We start from the raw sequence: 20,463 nt of genomic DNA on the forward strand, positions 1-20,463 counted from the left end.
GTAGATGATAGATGATTGGATAGTGACAATGAGGAGCAAATGGGGTCCCTCAAGATGTACAGTACTTGAGTTTCTATACTTTACAAATATAACTAATACTATACCTCTGATTTTGGCAGGACTCCTAAACTGCTTGAAGCAAAAATTAGGACATGTTATTAAAGTAGGAGATAAGAAATTACTTGAAAAATTATTATTTATAACTGATTTGTCCTTTTTAGCATTCCTGTACGAAGTTTGTAGAAGGGCTTGTGGCATATCTTGTGTTATTTCCATCATCAGTATTAAAAATATAAAGTTTTTTGTCTGAATGCTCATGCAGCTGTGCTTTTATGTAGGTTGATATCAGTTGTATACTTTATCTTCAAGATCATGTTAGAATTGTTGTTGAAAAAGTAATGCAATATTGATCCAGTTGTTCCTTTGCAGGCAACCTTCCATACACCATTTGTGGCATTAGGGCAGTGCCCAGAGTGCTGCTCAACTTATACCTTTCCCCGAATAATGGGTCCAGGGAAGGCGGCAGAGATGATCCTGTTTGGTAAAAAGGTTAAAACTGAAGCATATTTTGTGAAATTTTCAAATAACCTTTTTCTGCGTTAATGCTTGATTTTACTTTATCCAGAGTGAACTTATAAAACCCATCTTATTTTCAGTCATTCCCACGCCTTTCACAACTTTTTAATTTAGGAATACAGGTATCCTCCAATTTACAATTATCTGATACAGTATATGGTAATCTGCATTAACGTTAGTTTGGTTTAAACACTTTCTCGCAATTTACATTATGCAAATTCCACATTAACAATAGCTCACTGATGCAGAATATAAATACTGGGGAAGCACATCTCTCCCTTCACTTGTCAAATCCAAGATGGCCACTATGCCCAGAAACTGCTTTTCCATTCTCTGTGCATTTCACCTACCAGCATGCCTCCTGACAGCCACCCTGCATATCTAATTTTAGAGCTTTGTTCCAATGTGATTGCTCCTGCCCTCGTTCATGTAACCTCAAAGCCAAGGCTTTGAGGAAGACTGTCTATGGAGACAAAATTAGAGATTATTAAGCAGCAGGCTATTTGTATTAATGTGGCTAATGATGTTTAATTTTAGAATACATTTAATTAGTGTAGGATAGTGTTTTCTGTCTGTGTCGGACAGGCCAGGAATGTATCCCATTAAAACCCACGTTAAAAGGCTCCCGATTTACATTAGGGTTTCCAGGAACGCAACCTTATCGTAAGTCAGGGGATACCTGTACAAATTTGGTGAGCATTTTAGGGATGGCTATTTTCTTAACAATTCATGTCACCTCATATCTTTTGTGATCAGCAAGAAAAAGAACTGATAAAAAGTAGGAAAAATAAAGAATGAAGATATCATATTTCATGTAAAGAAATAAGAGTAGAGATAATAATTTGCTCATTAATTACATGTATGTTTTCTACAACACACCTGGAGAGTATACAGGAAGCCCCTAACTTATGAACAAGTTATGTTCTTGGACCCTCTACGTAAGTGAGAAGAGTTAATTCCATAAGTTAAGTTGGTTAAAACACTATTCTGCCCATAAAAAAGAACATTAATATTCCATATACAGTCTCTCCTCGACTTACGACAGGGTTCCGTCCCGACCAGTGACGGACTGGCCCATCGGGATACTGGGAAATTTCCCGGTGGGCCCCAAAGTGATGGTTCATCACTTTGGAAATAACGTAAAACTAAAAAAAAGAGGTATGAGGTTTATGAGATATTAACTCAATCTGCCCTAATACGACCGAATGCGACATTACTAGGTCCGTACCACTGTGCCCGAATGCGACCTGAAACTACGCCATGTGTTTACAATCGCCTAGTGATTCAAATCTCGCCGAACGAGATTTCCGGCGGAAATGACCTTCTCAGCGAGATTTCTGGTTTATTTTTACCGAAAACTGGATGTTTATATCTACTTTCGTTTACATTCTATCTTAATTTGAACAAAAGCTGTTTTCCAACTTGAATTTCAAGCCAAGCCATTAACACATTTCAATTTCTTCGATTGCTAATTGATAATTTCAATTTTGACTATGAAAACGAATCAGATGTAGATCTACAGCGTGTGGAAGTGTTTTTCAGTGATATCAGTGATATCAGTGAAGTGGGGACTGCAGAAGATGTGGATTCACATACAGATTCGGATATAGATCTAGAATGGTCAGATCAGCCCGCTTTTATCCTATTTCTTCAGTTTTTTATTTTTTTAAGCAATTCATCAATAAATATAGTATGAATATTATATATTGTTTTAAAGCTCAATTATTTCTCTTTATTTTGGTGTCAGTTTCATTATGATTGATAAATATTTGCATGCAAGAATACGATTTTAATTAATGCATGTCATAAGTAAATATGAGTTACATCCCTTTGCTTAGGGTTGGGGATTAAACTTGGGATCTGGCCTTAGGGTGGAATGAGTTAAGCATTATAAGAAATGTTCCTTCTATAATTCGGACATAATTTCTGCTAGCGTAATTTCAAATTTCCCGGGTCGCCGCACCGACCTGCCACTACTGTATTGGTGGCGCTGGTTGCAACATCAACTGTTGCCGGGTCCTGGAACTTGTAAACACAGGCAAGCCATTCCTATTAGTTTTTCTGCATTTTTTAGCCCCAGCCATGTGTCGTTGCACTTCTGGAAAGTCCTGTAGGAAGAGCCTGCTTTGCTGTTTCCGTATCCTATTTAAGTATTCTTTGCACGCATCTGCATACTCAAATTTGTTCTTAGCTTACAAATATCTTTTGACCCTTTCGTTCACACAAGTCAGTTGCGAACGCGTATTCGGTAAGTTGAAAATTGTTAAAACTCGATTACGCTCTTCGCTATCAAATGAGCTACTTGAAACTTTAATGTTCATGAGCATCGAAAAAGATTTACTTTCTGAAGTTTCTGTGGATGATATTATTCCTTTTCTTGTGAAAAAATCGACACAGTTTTCTAGATTGCTTGCTGTCTAGGTGATTTGCGCTTTGTAAATTAGTACTGAATTTTGACTGTTTTAGTGATATGTGCACACATTAAAAAATGCACAAGTTCCAATTTTAATTATACTTTGAAAACAATTTCAAATTATGCTTTGTAAATTACTCGGATTGGTTGTTCTATGATTGAGATTTTCATTTTTATTACAAGATTATTAAAATTTTCTAGAATTTGTATTATGCACGCATTAACATAAATAAATACAATAATATTGAATAAATGTAACATTTTATTTGCTTAAAACCTTTACTTTTATTTGATTCCTTTGACTACGTTTTGGGATTAAGTGGGCCCTTTTACAAGTTTTCCCGGTAGAAATTTTTGACCCAGTCCGCCACTGGTCCCGATGACCAGGTCGTAAGTCGAAAAGGTAAAAATAATACATAGAAATTCTAAAATGGGTGTCTCCTTTTCTTCTTAGCACCACGAGAACTCTCACTTTTACGCTTGCCAGCCATTTTAAAGGGAATTACAAACGAAAATTTTGTCAGTACACAGCGCGATCACTAACGTCGGGACTCAAAAATACGTAATGTGAAAAATATTTTATACGACCATGGCCGTCGTATGTACGGGTTGTTGTAAGTCGAGGAGAGACTATATAGTAAATAATGTTAGAAAATCCTAAAAATTTTGGACCCGGTAAGTCCAGACCTTTTCTGGGTAAAAATATTTGTCCAAACCCTTAAATATTTGTTGTTTTAAATTCCCGCTGCTCGTGGTCATTTGAAATTGCTGCCAGTCAGCAATCCCTTGGCCTCTTTCCTCCTCTCAGACTTGTGAGTGAGCAATTTATTCCCCTCTCTTAGAATGGACTTGCCCCTAATGCTGCACTGTGATTGGTTAGCTACAAGTTCAACACACTTTAAGTCACTGAAAAATGGTAAGATTTTAGGTAAAATAATTCAAACAATGATGATGTTATTCCTTCTGGGAAGGGAGCAAAAGGCACACACACATACACACACACCTGGCACAGTCATTACTTTTTACTTTTACCCTCTTTGCCACAAATCGGCTCTTTAGCCATTTGGGCAGTCCGTCATGTCTCTGTTATGCATTGTTGGCAACTACTGGGCATGTACTGGCTCCTGAATGCACCTCTATCTGCACCAGTGTTGGTCAAGTCTGGTCTTGAAAGAGCTCAAACTCTGTGCCGTCACAACACTCCCAAGAGTTTAAATTTTTCTATTATTTTGAAGTCAAATTACAAATTTATATAATTTTGTTTTTAATATTTAATATTTTATATTATTAATGATGAAGCATACACCATAAGAGGCTGATCATACAAGAATGTAATGAATAAATAAAAACAAATGCTGAATGAGCAACAGCCTGTCTCCCCCCCCCTCCATCATGTGCACATGAAGTGTCATCTATTGTTACCGTAATCAATAAAGTCAGTTCTAATCGAGTTAAAAACACTTTTTTCCAAATACCTGTACTATAAATTATTGGGTCTTATAAGGTCGTTGAGATATCTTGACGGTCCGTCCCTCGTAACGATCTTCAAGAGTGAAGTGCTTCCCCATCTGGAGTAGTGTCACCCCGTCTGGTCCTCAAGATATACTAGGGACTGTTGGTTGGTTGAAAATGTTCAAAGGAGGGCTACCAGACTGGTGCCTGCACTTCGGCATCTCAACTACCATGAGAGATTGGAGCGTCTGAATTTGCTTAGCTTATACTACAGACGGGCAAGGGGCGACCTAATTGAGGTGTAAAAGTATCTCAAGGGGCACTACTCAGTTGAGTGTCCTTACTTGGAGCTGGCAGACGCTCGCCCCACAAGGGGTCACAGCTCAAGTCCAGAAAACTGTGAGGGCTAACTTTTTCGGAGTGAGAGTTGTGAACTCTTGGAACAATCTGTCAGAAAGTGTTGTGACGGCACCGAGTGTGAGTTCTTTCAAGACCAGACTTGACCAACACTGGAGCAGGTTCAGGTACATTCAGGAACCGGTGCATGCCCAGTACCTGCCAACAGTGCATAACAGAGAGCCAATACATGACTAGTACTTGCCAACAGTGCATGACAGAGACGTGACCGATCGCCCAAGCGGCTAACGAGCCGATCAGTGGTGAAGAGGATAAAAGTAAAAAGTAAAACGATCCTGAAAGCTTATCCGAATGTTTGGTTAAATAAATGTATTTTGAAACAAAATAATCTGTATTATATAGGCATGTGAGGCACATACATTTTTGGTTACAAGGGAGGACAAGCGACCCTTGTGGGTGAGGGTGGAATGACTGCATCAACCCTCCCACCCACCTTCTCTCTCCCTCCATCACACACCCCACTACACCCTACCTTTACCACTCTTTCCACCTCCTATACTCTCCATAATTGTTTAATTAAATAAGAACATGAATTAGAGATTAGTTATGAGAAATTATGGAAAGAAAAGTAGAAAGAAAGAAAATAGAAAATACAGTAGAGATAAGAAAGAAACATTGTTTGTGAGAAAAAGTAAATTTTTCCTCATTCTTTTATGTTATCCTAACTTTAGTTTGAGGTATTATTTATTACTATACCTTAAAATCTAGTGGTTTTCCCCCAAAAATTTCTCAAGAGAGGGAAGAGCCAGCGAGTGTAGTGTGAGAAGAGGGGGAGGGAGTTGAGTCCATTATTTGAATGGACATTAACTTGGCGACTGTATTTCTCTATTTCTCTTAAGTATTAATTGTGTGCATGTACCATCATAAAATTAAGATGTTATTTTCACTAGAACATAGGTATTGTGTCGGAAAAAGTGGAGTGTAAAGGCCTGGGACTTAGGGATAGAAATCCCTTACCAGGCTAATCAGGATCTTAATAAAGGAAAGTCAAGGACCATGGTTTTCCGAGGAATAACAAACAACCGTTTGAGATTGGCATCTCTTTACTCTAAAAATATAACACAAAACTCTGACACCACTCAACAAACATCAAATAATTACGGGAGTCAAACAATTAAGGCAGTCAACAGATAATGGGGTCAAACAATTAATGGAAGCAAACAATTAAAGGAATCAAACAAATAATGGGAGTCAGCAATTAATGGATTCAAACAATTAAATGGAGTCAACAATTGATAGAATCAAACAATAAAGGGGAGTCAGCAATTAATGGAATCAAACAATTATAGAATCAAACTGTTACGAGTTGGGGATTTAGAATATAGTTAACAGTCTACCCAGATCCCAACAGGTAACAATAATAAAAAAAAAACAAAGACAATCGGACTATAAAAGGGTAGACAAAGGATGCGAGTTTTCGTTGTATATAATAGAGTACCATAAATCCCTAAACAAAATATTCAGCTTATAAATTACCCTTAACCAAACTTAACCTAAACATTAACAGTATATACATATTAATAAACATAAAACAATCTTGAAGCAAGTGGACGTGGGGGAGTTAATACAAAATATAAGTACTTAAGTGAGGAGCTGAGATGGCTGACGAGTAAGGCTGAGTATTGTAGAAGACGGTAGGTAGTCACTGCACGTAGGTTTAGAGGATAGATGATCCTGTGGTCACTTCCCAGAGCCAAGTCTCTTTCCTCGAATTGGAGCTGACAAAGAAGACTTTGAGGAGGTGACGCAACAACCAGGATAGGGAGAAGGGAAACCTCGGAGTGGTAACTAAGACGAGTCATACTCGTGTCTCGTCCCTAGATGGCGTTGCTCGTGGTGCTGGGTAGGTAGATCAGGACAATAGATGGCGTGGTTCGTAGTGCTGGGTGGAGGGGTTCGTAACACAAACCATGAACAAATATTTCCTACGGCAGTGGCCCTGGGGGAAGGTTCTGGAACACGGTGATGCACACTCAGGGTAGGGAAGCGCCCATTTAACTCCACACTCGAGCGACGTCTTGTAATGGCAGGAGAACACCGGGGCACAGACAGAATGTGATGAACTGACGGTCGTGGTATGCGGTAGTGGTAGATGACCAGAGAGTTGGCAGTTGATAGGTGAAGGTCTGGGAACACAGCCCACGAGTCCAGGACCTATGATGAGATCACAGCCAGAATTTGACGGACAGCAGGGTAGCTAGATACTGACGGTATGGCGGCTGGGTTGAATCTGCCGGTGATGCAGACAGTCGCTGCCATTCCCACCTCTGTCCAACCACCCCAAGTGTCGTCTGCACCAGCAAACGAGCGAGTTAGCAGCGGTAACCAGCCGGAGGATCGTTTCCGCCCTTACATGGAGTCACAAGACCATGCGGCCAGACACTAATACATTGGTACTCGCAAATCATAAGGCAATGACAACAAATAAGCTTACTTTATAGATACCAGCATCAATAGTATGTTTTGTATTCATTCTAACATTCACTACAAGTACAACATTAAAATTTCAAATTTCAAAACTTAGAATATATTATTCATCAAAAATTTCAAATATAAATACAGTGCAATATTGGAACCGTCCAGTGAGATTAGTGGAGTGAGATGCTGACCCCAAATAAAGAATGTTCTGCTGAGCACGGCTGACAAGATGTATGGTTAGATGAAGGGCCAAGCCAGGCATTCATAATAAGGTGGTGGGAAGATGAAGTAAACAGATGATAAAGGAGAAAAGATGATTGTAAAAGGCCTGGAAGATATTCAGTAACAGGGAAGAGTACCCAGAGGCCAAGCAAAGGTCCAGAAGAGGTATACAAGGGTGAGAAGCTTGCACAAGACACATTCAAGGATATGTTGAATAGTGCAGACACGGGAAGAGAGATTTTCAGAATAGTCAGACAAATAGTGGATAGAAACAAGGATGTTGTTGGTGAACAGTGTGTTTGAGAAATGAACATGGCAATGTGGTTGATAATGAGGAAATCAAGGATGCCTGGAGATGACAATAGACACACATTCTACCACCACACACATACACTTGTCACTCACCTATATCCTTCTGAAGAATTTATAGACAATTGTTTTCCAGATAACTGCAGGAGAAGCCTACCAGGCAGGTTTGGTAACAGATGTGATTCCTGAGGCCTGCATTGATCAAGTTTGGTCAAGAATTTATAAATGGGCCCAGCTACCTCCCAATACTTTGGTCAATGCCAAAGGGATGTTAAGAGCTCATAAAAAGGATTTTCTTCATAAGGTTGGTCTTAATTTTTTTTATACAGTATAGTCTGCATTTACGCGGTCAATTGAACCCGTGGAGGTCCGTGTATTACGAGAAACGCGTTAATGAAATAACAGAACATATGGGATTAATTGAAATAGAGACTGGGCCGACCCCCAAACTCCACTTTTTCCGACACAATACGTACGTTGTAGTAAAACTAGTATCTTAATTTTATGATGGTATGCGCACACACATAATATAGAAGATAAATATCAATAAGAGAATAATATACTGCACCAGGTAAAAGAAAAATCAAGGTTTAACACTTACGTGGATGGGGACTGGTTCCGAGGCAGAGGGCAGATTTGTGGCCCTCAGGAGAATCACTATCACTATCCACCACAGATATCAGGGCCTCCCTGACAAACCCCTCAAAGTCACCATCACTGTCACTATCACTGACTTGGGCTGGCTGTGGTGGGTTGCGGGCGAAAAAGTCGGTGATGTTATGCTGACGGCTAGTGTTGATGTGTTCGTGATACATCTTGATGTACTGCTCCATACTTTGGTTCTAGATGGTTATTGAAAACTTCATATCGATGATTGACAGGGTCTTTGGAAAGGATGAGCTTGAGTTTCTCTGCAAACTCGATGGCATCCTTTATATCACCATGTGTTAACTTCTGTTCTTGTGCTGCCGCACCACCTGCCTCCTCACTGAAGTCATCGTCTTCCAACATCTCGTCGGCAGTCACCTCAGGATCCCTGATCACCTCCATGATGTTGTCGTTGGTGGTCTCTGAGAAGCCTGCAGCTGTAACACTCTGTGCAGCTTCTCTTGCATGGTCCACTGCCACTGCAACAGACTGAACCTCACCAGTCACAGGTTGCCTCTGCCTCCCACCTGGAATACCTTGCAGCACATGCCGCCACGTGTGACGAATTGTTGCCACAGACAGCTGCCCCCATGCCTCCACCAAGAAATCAACAGCTTTCTTGACGTTGAATTTCTTCCAAAACTGTTTGACGCAAACTTCATGCTCCGCCAACTCCTCTTCTTGATCCTCGTCCTCTCTCTCACTATCAGTGTCACTCAGGTTCCGCAATTCATCCTTGGTGTTGGTCAAGTCATTAAGGAGCCGAAACTTCTTTGCGGAGAAAGCAGCCTTTACATTACATATCAACTCTTGATCCATGGGCTGGATTAATGACGTAGTGTTAGGGGAAAGGAAGACTACTTTTACGTTGGTGTGACGATCCAACAGTAGGGGCGAGTGTCCTGGTGAGTTGTCAAGGAGCAACAAAATGTTGAATGGAACATTGTTGCTCAGAATTTCTTCACATCGGGAATGAAACAGTCGTCAAACCAGGAGAGGGACAGACCAGTGAACATCCACTCCTTACGTGCGGTTAGCCAGTGGACATTTAGCTTGGTCATGTCCATGTTCTTGTAGGCGTGCGGCTTGCGGGCTGTGTGGATCACCGATAACTTGAGCTTACAGGTACCCAAGGCATTGGTGGTAAACAGGATGGTGATGCGCTCCTTCTGCAATTTCCGGCCCCGACACTTGCTGGCAGACTTGACAACGAAGGTCTTGGAAGGTAACTTTTTCCAAAACAGACCGGATTCATCCATGTTGAACACCTGGTCGTCGGTGTACTGTCCTTCCCCTATAACTTCTCGTAAGAATGGAGGAAAATCACTCGCTGCAACACGGTCAGCACTAGCACCTTCACCAACAATGTTAATGTTTGTAATCTTGTTACGTCTTTTAAACCCTTGCAGCCACCCAGAGGAAGCAGTGAAGGGTTTGGGCTCTGCAATTCCCATCTTGCGCACCACTGCTACGTACAGTTCACGGGCGTACTCCTGCATTGCCCACTTGTCCACCACCATGTTACGTCTTGTCTGACGACTCAAGTAGCTCACCAGCAAATTCTCACCATTGAAGCACCTGCAGATTTTGTAATGCTCGTGTGTTCTTTTATCTTGGCTTCATCCTTCTTGATCGTCCGGATCGTAGATTCGTTCACGCCATGCTGGCACGCCAAATCAACTTGTCTCGTTCCTTTCTCCAAATCCTGCACGATTTTGTATTTAACTTCATAGCTTAAAGCTCGTCATATCTTCTTAGGCTTGGGGCGGCTTGTACCAGGTAGTTCAAGGTTTTTCTGGGGTGGTGGGGGTCCAGCGGAAGCCATTGTTGAACAGATTAGCAGGTACAAGAGAGAATAATATACGAGGTGACTGAGAACAATCCGACTGGCCCGGCAGGGTCAGTAGCTTCTCCCCACCCGTGGCTGGCCACGTCATATTACATTAAACCAATCACAGCTAGCGGGGGAGGGAGGTAAGGATGTGTGGCCCAATCACAGTCCGATACGTCATATGACGTCAGCGATAACGCATCAGCGACATACTGCGCACCCATACCCGCGCCGCTTCCCGCGTATGGTAAAGCATGGACTGCGAGAATACAAAATGGCGTGGCGCGTTTGGACCCCTCCAGCCGCTCGTAAATGATGAAATTTTCCGCGTAATTCAAACATTTCATTCTGGGAAGGCACCGCGTAAATGGCCAAACGCGTAAACAAAATCCGCGTAAATCGAGACTATACTGTACTGTATTTAGGAAAATGGTTGGGTTTTTTTTTGTGTGTGTGTAATGAAATTTGAAAATACATGGTAGACAATACAATAAACACACCATATCACAAGTTTGTAGTACTGTACAGGTATACCCCAAAAACTGATGTCCCATTAACCGCCAATTCACATGACCGACGATTACACATAGGGGAAATTCCCCGCAAGTTTCATTGATACCTGGAGATCCAACAATCAGGGGAGGAGTGGCAGAGCTGTTTTGAATTTGGCAGGCAGTGGTGTTGTGCAAATTCTTGCCACGAGAGGGCTCTGCGCACTGCCTCCAACCCATTCTCTCTTCTCTGCACTTGTTTACACTTAACACGTGTCTCCGACTTTGTGTGTTACACAATCATGCCTAAATGCCTCAGTAATAGTTCCTCTTGTGCTGCCCCTCTTAGAGGCAGTTTGATGTGATGTGAAAAGGCATAATAAGAATGGTGATGGACTAACAAAGATTGGTAGAAACTTGATTATTTTGTTATTTCCGACTTCATGTGTTACGCAATCATGTCTAAGCACCCTTAGGAGGGGCAGCTTGTTGTGATGTAAAAAGGCATAATAAGAGTGGTAATGGACCAGCAAAGATTGGTAGACTTGAATTTGCCACCCTAGACTGTCTTTACCATCCTCAACACAGGTAAATTTATTTAATGTTTATTATGCTTGCTTTACATGTCTGCTTTGATTTCTTGCTTGACAGTGTGCAGTCAGAGATATATCAAAGATTGATGGGAATTTGGGGGAGTGGCCAGTCTCTAACCTTCTGAAATTTGTTATACTATATTCTTATGGGATTAATTGCTTCAATAAACCATTGATTCACCAACCAATGACTTTTCACAGTCCCTCTATGCGTTGGTTATCAGGGTATACCTGTACAGGTGCTTCTCTACTTAACATTCAACTTACAAACTTTCAGAGATACAAACATCATCACTGAGGGGGGTAACCTGCCAGAACAGGTGTTTAATGTGGATGAGACTGGATTATTTTGAAGAAAATTCCAGATGGAACCAAACATTACCTAAGAGGAGAAGAGTGAGCCAGGTTTTAAGGCTGTATTAAAGGGTATAGCTGTACTAAATATCCATAATCTTTTCATTTTTTACAATATGTTTGGTATCTACAGGAGTAAAGTTGGACTTACAAAATCGCCTCAGGAACGTAACTCGTTCGTAAGTAGAGAAGCACCTGTACAGTCAGTTCTGCTATAACGCAATAGTTGTGTTCTTGTCAAACATCGTGTTATAGAAATTCGCGTAATAGAAATAACAGGGCTTATGGAGAAAATAGGGTTAGGTGCAGATTACTACTCGAAATCGAAAACAAATTTAGTAGTTAGCCTAACACAAAGGATAGCACAGTCTAAATAAATGTTGCATTCATATCTAATAATGAAATTATAAAGTAAATGTAACACTTTACCTTGAAAAAATATGAATATAACTTGATGAGGGAGAAGGGTGATTTTGAGGAAGATAACATCGAGCTTCTCTTCAAGGGTTATAGCCTTTCTTTTACGATCATCACTGGGAATGCGATCACCAGAACGCTTCTTGGAGATATTCTTCTTTACCATATTCACAGTTAATGCCACAAAATTGGAGAAATAGTAAGCAAAAATCGCGTTACAGCAAACAAGCGTTCGCGTTATACAAATATCGTTCCTCTATTCATAAATCGTGTTAGAGCCAATTCGCGTTGTCAAAACATGCGTTATAGCAGAACTCACTGTATTTGCAAATTGATAAATGTATTCATGTAGTATATCAATTATCTGGCAAGGTTGCCACTGGAAATAAACTGGATACAGTCATTCCTCGACTTATGACGGGGTTAGGGACCGACGACCAGGTCGTAAGTCGAAAATGCGAAAATAATACAGTTTTACCCCGCTTAACGCGCTTTCACTTAACGAGTTTTCGCATATACGCGGTGCCTTGCCAAAGCTGAACTTTCACTTAACGCGGCATTTTTCATCATATACGGGGTGAGTGTCCGGCTCGAGAGCTATTTTTAGATTCGCACCACCCCCCACCCGCCACCCTGCCTGACTGCCTGTTTTAGCTCATAAAATTCATACAAATTACCCAGCCAGAATATAATTTACATTGCTGGAATTCTTATAATTTGGTGATCATTTTGAATATAAACAACATATATTTTGCATTAAACATACAATTTTTAGATAAAAATTGTTCTCTAGGTAATTATGTTATCTTTTGTCCAAAATATATGACATTTATATTCAAAATATTCCTGGTCTTACAAGGAATCCAGCAATGTCAATTATATTATCCTAACTTTAGTTTGAGGTATTATTTATTAAAATTTAGTGGTTATCCCACACATCTCCTTGGGACGGTTGGTGGGGGGTGGGGGGGAGGGAGGGACCGACCGACCGACCATCTGTTACCCGGTGAAGAATTATTTTTTTTTTTAACTGAAGATATTTGTTTTAGCTCATAAAATTCATACAAATTACCCGGTCAGAATATAATTTACATTGCTGGAATTCTTATAATTTGGTGATCATTTTGAATATAAACAACATATATTTTGCATTAAACATACAATTTTTAGATAAAAATTGTTCTCTAGGTAATTATGTTATCTTTTGTCCAAAATATATGACATTTATATTCAAAATATTCCTGGTCTTACAAGGAATCCAGCAATGTCAATTATATTATCCTAACTTTAATCTGAGGTATTATTTAATACTAAATGTTATAAACTCTGGAAGGGAGGATTGGTGGGGGGTGGGGGGAGGGTTGGGACTGACCACGCGGTTGGAAGAGGGGGGGAAGGCAAGGTGGGGTACTTTGATTGACAGATAGTGTCGAAGAATATTTTTTTTTTTTTATTAACTGAAGATATTTGTTTTAGCTCATAAAATTCATACAAATTATCCGGCCAGAATATAATTTACATTGCTGGAATTCTTACAATTTGCTGATCATTTTGAATATAAACATCATAGATTTTGCATTAGACATACAAATTTTTGATGTAAAGTTTATTCTGAGTAAATATGTTATCTTTTGTGAAAAATATATGACATTTATATTCAAAATATTCCTGGTCTTACAAGGAATCCAGCAATGTCAATTATATTATCCTAACTTTAGTTTGAGGAATTATTTATTACTATACCTGGTTTTCCCCCAAAAATTTCTCAGAGGGAAGAGCCAGTGAGTGTAGTGTGAGAAGAGGGGGAGGGAGTTGAGTCCATTATTTGAATGGACATTAACTTGGCGACTGTATTTCTCTATTTCTCTTAAGTATTAATTGTGTGCATGTACCATCATAAAATTAAGATGTTATTTTTACTACAACATAGTTATTTGTCGTCAAAAAGTGGAGTTTGGGGGTCGGGCTGGGTTCTATTGGAATTAATCCCATATGTTCTGTTATTCACTTAACGCGGTTTTCACTTAACACGGGACCCTCTGGGTTCAATTGACCGCGTTAAGTGGGGTACAACTGTACATAGAAAATCTAAAATGACACTACGAGAACTCTCACTTTTACGCATGCCAGCCATTTTAAAGGGAATTACAAACGAAAATTTTGTCAGTACACAGCGCGATCACTAACGTCGGGACTCGAAAATATGTAATTTGAAAAATATTTTATACGACTGCGGCGGTTGTATGCCCGGGTGGTCTTAAGTCGAGGAGTACCTGTACAGTACAGTAGTACCCCGATTTACGCGGTCAATTGAACCCACAGGGTACCGCGGAAAGTGAAAACCGTGTAAAGTGAACAACAGAACATAAAGGATTAATTCCAATAGAGACTGGCCGACCCCCAAACTCCACTTTTTCCGACACAATACCTATGTTGTAGTAAAAATAACATCTAAATTTTATGATGGTATGCTCACACAATTAATATTTAAGAGAAATACAGTCGCAGGTTAATGTCCATTCAAATAATGGACTCAAATCCCCCCCCTCTTCCCAGCTCACTAGCTCCTACCTCTCTGAGAAATGTTTGGGTGAAACCACTAGATTTTAACGTTTAGTAATAAATAATACCTCAGACTAAAGTTAGGATAATATAATTGACATTTCTGGATTCCTTGCAGGTCAGGGAATATTTTGAATGTAAACTTCATATATTTTGCACAAAAGATAAAATATTTGCTTTGTGTAAACTAAATTATTACATTAGATCTAAAATTTGTATGTCTAATGCAAAATCCATGATGTTTATATTCAAAATGATCATCATATTGTAAGAATTCCAGCAATGTAAATTATATTCTGGCCGAGTAATTTGTATGAATTTTATGAGCTAAAACACATATCTTCAGTAAATAAACAAAGAAATATTCTTCAAGAACACTATCTGTCAATCAAAATACCCCACCCCCCACCTTCCCTCCCTACCAGAGAAGTGATTGGGAGAAAATAGTATATTTTCATTTTTAGTAATAAATAATAACCCAGACTAAAGTTAGGATAATATAATTGACATTTCTAGATTCCTTGCAGGTCAGGGAATACGTATTTTGAATGTAAACTTCATATATTTTGCACAAATAATAAAATATTTGCTTTGTGTAAACCAAATTATTACATTAGATCTAAAATTTTAACAGTGGGGTATGCTATAACGAATCTAATTGGTTCTAGAACCTTGTTCGTTATAGCATTCGTTCGTTATAGGATTAATCCGTTCCAGGCCCCGAAATAAAACCACTTAACACTGAAAAATATAATATAAAATTGTAAAAAAGTGCATAAATATGCATCTAAACCCCTGAAATAAAGAATATCATTAATACTTGTAATAAAAAAACAATAAATTAGTTAAAAAAAAAATAAATAAAAAATAATGTTCGTTGTAGGAGTTTTGTTCATTATAGCATTCTCAATTTTATAGGTAAAACCATTCGTTATAGGAATATTCGTAGTAGGATCCGTTCGTTATAGCATACCCCACTGTATGTCTAATGCAAAATCCATGATGTTTATATTCAAAATGATCATCATATTGTAAGAATTCCAGCAATGTAAATTATATTCTGTCAGGGTAATTTGTATGAATTTTATGAGCTAAATAAAAAAAATAATAAAAGAAATTATACTTCACCGCGTATATGAGTAGATGCACCGCGGAAAGTGAAAGTCCGGTTCTGGCAAGGTACCGCGTAAATGAGAAATCGCGGAAAGTGAAACTGTGTAAAGCGGGGTAATACTGTATTGGAATTTTCCTAAGTTTGGAAGTAATAGGCATAGATTATACATGAAATATTAAATAAAGTGTTTAAAAATATGCCAAATATTACAGGATACAGTTACCAGACAACCATAGTATAATGAGACAAACTCACATGAAGAAGATTACATATCGGTAGAATATTGATAGTAAGAGAAATGTAAAGAGAGGAAGACTTTGGTAGCGTGCCCGTGTTAGTTATTTGAACTACACTTACACTTATCTTATTTTATATGTCAATACACATCTATTACGTTCATAAGGACGACTTCTCAAACACCGCTTCGTTACAACTGTTTATTAATTACGACAATGACATGGACACATTAATAACACCTTCTATCGAAGTTACTAGGACATTATATTTACGTTACTAGGACATCATATTACGTTACTAGACACTGATTCTCGGATCATGAACATGAAATGAATACACTTCCCACGTAAGTAACTCATCCCATGGAAAGCTCTGACAAAAACTCACGTGACCTAGGGGAGGCCTAGCCGGTGGTCCTGGGTTGTCTCTATGGGAGACTGCTTAGCTGGGCACCGGAGGGAAGTCTCGCTCCTGACCGGGGGCGACTGCCTCCGGTCCTCTCTGACTCCTCTCGAGCGGGCCTGGGGACGTAGTAGCTGGCCCTTCCTGGTCACAAGACACACTCTCTCTCTCTCTCTTTCCCTCTCGAGGGAGGGTTACGACGTCCTATATATTGGGAGACGTCAGGTTGAGCTGATCGGGGGGGGGCGGCGAAGGGTCTCCTTACATTTGCCCTCGCTAATGTAGGGTCAAGTCTGGACTGTTTCTGAGACTATAAGTTGTTGTATATTCTGGAGAAATCTTCAGATGAATGCTTGTCTGTTAACATCGTTGGTGGGGTCATGTGACATGAGAGGCTCTGGTTGATTTGTGGCCCCTTGACTTGGGCTCGAGGGTTACATTTGACCTGGCTAATGTGAGGTTTGGTCTGGGCCTTGTCTGAGATGTACTGTAGTTGTGTATATTGGGAGAGAGTCGGCAGGTGGTTTCTTACATGTTTGTTGGGGCTGTGTGACATGGGAAGGGGAGCTAGTTGATTTGTAACTCCTTGAGTGGCCACGAGGGTTACCCTTACACTTGACCCCCCTAATGTCGGGTCAGGTCTGGACTGTTTCTGAGATGTAAGCTGTGGTCTGACAACCCATCACTACAATAGGATGAAAGAGGTGCTGTACATAATTTTTATTTTTTTCCTCAAAAGAAATGATAATAGATTGTTAATTAAAGACAACAGGTGGAATACCTAGTACAGTAGGGTTGGGATATATCGCAAGATATGGTCCAAGGATGTTTGCCATATACTAAATCATGATACAGTATATAATTATATGTAATCAATGGGGAAAATAGGGTTAGGTTCTGGAGGTCAATAAAAGTGGCTAAACTTGACTTAACGAGTTTATTTTCTTACTAACTAAAGCACCAATGAACACTAGACTCGGGAACAACAGACTGTTTCAATATCAGTATCAATATCAAGGAACACCAGACTCAGGAACACCAGACTCGGCAGCAGACGCCACACTGCCACCCTCACTTGACAATCCAACACCTCCATAAGTGAACAAACCAAAAATATGAGTTACAGTATTAAATCTTTTGTATTTAGCTTTCCATTCTCTTCACATCACTAGCAACCCATTTACACTCACCTTAGAAGTCGTAATCTGCAGCAGAGTCGGCTGCTTACCGTATTTTGCGGCGTAGAAGACGCACTTTTTATTACAAAAATATACCTTGAAAATTACCATGCGTCTTCCACGATGCTAGTTGATGGGTTGTAGCAGAGGTTTTCTTAGGGTCAACTAAAATCAGCCTCTTACAAAGACTGTTACCTCATTACAGTACTTAGCAATTACAAGTATTCTCTGTAAACTACAGTACTATAAAACAATTGATTTAACTAATATTGTTGATATACTGCGAAAATGAGATTATTTACTTACTCAGTAGGTAAAAAATAACAAATAAATGGCTGCAGCTACACAACCCTTGCTGCTGTGCGGATTGTTTACTTATGGCAGTGGTGCGGCACTGCCATCTATTGAGGAATTGCGAAAGGTTGTCTGCTGGTCTCAAAGCGCAGGGAGTTCATGCTGAGTGATAGAGAGGGGAGTGAGGGATCTCAGCTGTTCTAAGCTGTCTTCTTTGTGTAGTGAAATGTTTGACAAATTTTGTTACATTTACTGGTACTGTACTACATTATTTTATCTTTTTCCTCATAGGAGTTGGTAACTGGTGGGAATTCAGTTTCAGAGTTGGTAAAACTGTCCATAACATCAACACTAGTTTTTGTCACCAAGGCAGAAAGTGTGAGACTAAATTTTGCCAGGATGTAAGTCAGTGTATGCCTGTACACTAGTGGTGATTCCCCATGCTCCACGATCTTGAATACAGGCAATGGGCTTTTTAGGAAACATCTGGTACTGGGGATGGACTGTGGTGTAGCTTAGGGGAGATGTTTCTCTTTTTGTTGGGGTGCCTGTTACTTATGGACCTTTTGATTGCACACCAACCCCTCACATTTGCTAACAGTCAAGTTTTATTAGCTACCTGGATACAAGGCATCCAGTCTTAAATTTTTTATTATCCTGATTTCATATTTTATTATTAGGTTCAAAGAAAAGTGGCCTAGACACCCTCTCTCTTTCATGTCTTGTGCAGAGTACAGTATGCTAGAAATGAAAATACTAGGTTTAGCCAGTTCTAATATAACAAAGTCTAGTGATTAGTAGGCAAGGTGTTTGCACTCAAATACTCTTGGTGAAACCACATTCTCAATATAGACAGACAGACCTGCTTACAGTGGAAACTTTAGCAGTCAAATTTTCCCAATTTAGGAAGACAACTGTCATGGGAGGAATTATCAATTCTTAATCATTTGATTGGTTAGTGACAGTCAGGGTCAAAAGTCTTGAACGCTTAGCAATACCTGGCATCTACTTCTGAGTTACACATACAGTGGGGCATGCTATAACGAATGGATTCTATTACGAATATTCCTATAACGAACGGTTTTACCTATAAAATTGAGAATGCTATAACGAACGAAACTCCTAGAACAAATTTTTTTTTCTTTTGTTTTTGTTACTAATTTATTGTTTTTTTATTACAAGTATTAATTATATTCTTTATTTCGGGGGTTTAGATGCATATTTATGCACTTTTTTACAATTTTTTTCAATTTTATATTATATTTTTCAGTGTTAAGTGGTTGTATTTGGGGGCCTGGAACGGATTAATCCTATAACGAACGAATGCTATAACGAACAAGGTTCTAGAACCAATTAGATTCGTTATAGCATACCCCACTGTATATGATTGGGGTATATTAATAACACTACTTGTCATCACATATTATGCCTGAACCACAAAATGGGATAAAACTCTCCGTTATACCTAAGATCTTTGGGTACTTACATGCCAAATACTGTCAAGTGTTCAAGAATTTTGAACCTGATTGTGCATTACATGAGCTGTCTGGCTTTGAGCTCAAAATTTAAGAATCAATCCATCATTAATGATGAACATTTTTAACTAATAGTAGGCAAAAAAATTTGACCTATGAGTCACGACTTTTTACCCTTAAGATGTATGAACTGAGTATATTTTTTCTTTTCACAGGTCAATGAATTTGAATGTAAACACCTTGAAGAGAGAATGCAGACTGAGGAATTCTTTATTGTCATGATGAAATTTTTTAGTAGAAATTCAAAACTATAAGGAACTTAGGCTGTGATACAAAGTGTGTACAGTGCATAGTCTTACAGTTATAGTATGTATCATGTGTCTCCAAGAGTGTCCCAGAACTCATGAGGCTCGTCAATATCTATATTGTTTTTATTGTTCACTTTGTATATATTTTGGGGCTAAATAAACTATTTACTTATTTTTCAATGGTTAAGGTTATAATATATACAGTAATACACTGCTTAGTGCACAGGATGCATTCCTAAGAAGAGAGCACTAACTGAATCAGCACTAAATGGGATCATGAAATCATTATACTATACAGTACTATATTTAAGTTGTGAAATCCCTCCTTGCTACCTACAACATGGAGGAAAGGCAAAGTCGACAAGTTAAAATAATGAGCAAATAATCTAGGGGTTGAAATACGTAATTTACATTTTTAGTAATAAATAATAACTCAGACTAAAGTTAGGATAATATAATTGACATTTCTGGATTCCTTGCAGGTCAGGGAATATTTTGAATGTAAACTTCATATATTTTGCACAAAAGATAAAATATTTGCTTTGTGTAAACCAAATTATTACATTAGATCTAAAATTTGTATGTCTAAGGCAAAATCCATGATGTTTATATTCAAAATGATCATAATATTGTAAGAATTCCAGCAATGTAAATTATATTCTGGCCGGGTAATTTGTAGGAATTTTATGAGCTAAATAAAAAAATATAAAAAATTATATGTCACGCTATATGAGTAAAGATCTTGCAACTAG

At 38.9% G+C, this 20,463-nt stretch overlaps 1 protein-coding gene across 3 annotated transcripts in view; it reads left to right on the plus strand.

The window, feature by feature from the left end:
- Positions 1-20,196, plus strand: part of LOC121867336 (enoyl-CoA delta isomerase 2-like) — a 58,491-nt gene extending 38,295 nt beyond the window's left edge. For all 3 annotated transcript variants that reach the window (XM_042367261.1, XM_042367263.1, XM_042367262.1), the window contains exons 7-9: positions 430-549; positions 7,944-8,111; positions 19,619-20,196. In XM_042367261.1, coding sequence (XP_042223195.1) covers positions 430-549; positions 7,944-8,111; positions 19,619-19,717 — 387 coding nt within the window. In that variant the 3' untranslated portion in view covers positions 19,718-20,196. The remainder of the gene's footprint in view (positions 1-429; positions 550-7,943; positions 8,112-19,618) is intronic.
- Positions 20,197-20,463: the final 267 nt, after the last annotated feature.

This window comes from Homarus americanus, unplaced genomic scaffold (assembly GCF_018991925.1).
Source record: "Homarus americanus isolate GMGI-L3 unplaced genomic scaffold, GMGI_Hamer_2.0 scaffold6317, whole genome shotgun sequence".
NCBI classification, from domain to species: domain Eukaryota; kingdom Metazoa; phylum Arthropoda; class Malacostraca; order Decapoda; family Nephropidae; genus Homarus; species Homarus americanus.